The following is a 1,672-nucleotide window of genomic DNA, read 5'->3' as shown; positions in this document are numbered from 1 at the left end:
GAGAAGGTGTGGAGTACGTGGGGAGGGGGGGGGGGAGGGAGAGGGAGTAAGTGGGATGGAGGTGGATAACGGTGAGGTATAAGGGAGGGGAATGGGAAGGGGTTTTGTGTGTGAGTGTGTGTGTGTGTGTGTGTGTGTGTGTGTGTGTGTGTGTGTCTGTGTCTTTGTGTCTGTATGTGTCTGTGTGTGTGTGTGTCTGTGTGTGTGTGTGTGTGTGTGTGTGTGTGTGTGTGTGTGTGTGTGTGTGTGTCTGTGTGTGTGTGTGTGTGTGTGTGAGAGAGATCAAAGGGTTATTGGTACGAATGTAGTCTATGTGTTGATGGGACGATAGCATATACGCGTCTGTGTTTGTGTCTTGTAAATACAGGTCACACTGTGTATAATCATAATGTGTGTGCGTGTGTATTTGTGTGTGTTTGTGCGAGGTTTCATCTCTGTCCACCAATCTACATAGAGATCATGGAACACATATGTGAAGACGCGTGTGTGTTTATATGACCGAGATGATATATGCATAATGTATCTAGGATAATACACATAAGAAATATTGCTTACATATTTATCTATCTTTCTATATATCCATCAGTCTGTCTCTCTATCTACCCATCTATCTCTTTATCTATGTCTATCTATCCCTCGTTCTCTTTTTTGTGTATGTAAGGGGGGGGGGGGAATAGGGAGGCCAAGAAGAGGAAGTAAAAGGAGATGAGAAGGAGAATAGGAGAATAAAAAGAAGAATGAGGAAGAGGAGAGGAAAAAAGGAAGAGAAGGGAGAAACAAACTGAAAGAAATGAAAAGGAAGAGGAGGAAGAGAGGGAAGGAAAGGAAATGGAAGAAATTAAGAAGAAGAGGAAGGAGAGAAAAAAGGAAGAAAAGGAAGAAGACGAAAAAGGTGAAATAGTGAGAAAAGAAAAAGGAGGAAGATATGAATAAGAGGAAATAATGCAGAAATAAAAAATAAAATAGGAAGAAGAAAAGGAAGAGGAAGATATGAAGAAAAAGAAGAAAAGGACAAGGACGAAAATAATAATAATAATAAGAAAAGGAAGAGGAAGAAAATAATTATAAGAATAAGAAAAGGAAGAGGAAGAAAATTATAATAATAAGAGGAAAAGGAAGAGGAAAATAAGAAGAAAAGGAAGAGGAAGTAAATAAGAAAAGGAAGAAGAAAAGGAAGAGGAAAATAAGAAGAAAAGGAAGAGGAAGTAAATAAGAAAAGGAAGAAGAAAAGGAAGAGGAAGAAAATAATAATAATAAGAAGAAAAGGAAAAGGAAGAAAATAAGGAAATGAAGAAGAAAAGGAAGAGGAAGAAAATAAAAAAAAGAGAAGATAAGGAAGAGGGAAGAAAAAAGAGAGAAGAAAAAAAGAGAAGAAAGGAAGAGAAAAGAAGAAGAAAAAAAGAAAAAAAGGAAGAGGAAGAGGAAGAGGCACAGACACTCATTATGCCTCAACATCACATTCACGAAACCTCATCAAAACTTGGTGATGGCCCCGCTATTTCACCAACTCGGCGATTAAAATGGTATTGATTCCATGAGTAGGGGAGAGGGAAGGCGGGGGGGGCGGTAATGGGTGGGGGAGGGAGGGGGAGGGAGGGGTAGGGGATAGGAGGAGGGGGGGGGGGGGGGGGAGGGGGAGGGGGGGGGGGGGGGGGGGGGGGGGGGGGGGGGG

General features: G+C 41.4%; 1 protein-coding gene across 1 annotated transcript in view; it reads right to left on the bottom strand.

Annotated features, from left to right (window-relative positions):
• Positions 1-309: 309 nt before the first annotated feature.
• Positions 310-1,672, bottom strand: part of LOC125029863 (basic proline-rich protein-like) — a gene marked incomplete at its 5' end in the record, with an annotated part of 3,136 nt that continues 1,773 nt past the window's right edge. Inside the window, 2 exons of the mRNA XM_047620043.1 lie at positions 310-342; positions 1,626-1,672. The exon at positions 1,626-1,672 is cut by the window's right edge and continues 195 nt beyond it. Coding sequence (XP_047475999.1) covers positions 310-342; positions 1,626-1,672 — 80 coding nt within the window. The remainder of the gene's footprint in view (positions 343-1,625) is intronic.

This window comes from Penaeus chinensis, chromosome 10, assembly GCF_019202785.1.
Source record: "Penaeus chinensis breed Huanghai No. 1 chromosome 10, ASM1920278v2, whole genome shotgun sequence".
Taxonomy (NCBI): Eukaryota; Metazoa; Arthropoda; class Malacostraca; order Decapoda; family Penaeidae; genus Penaeus; species Penaeus chinensis.
This window is presented reverse-complemented; position numbering and strand designations above follow the sequence as displayed.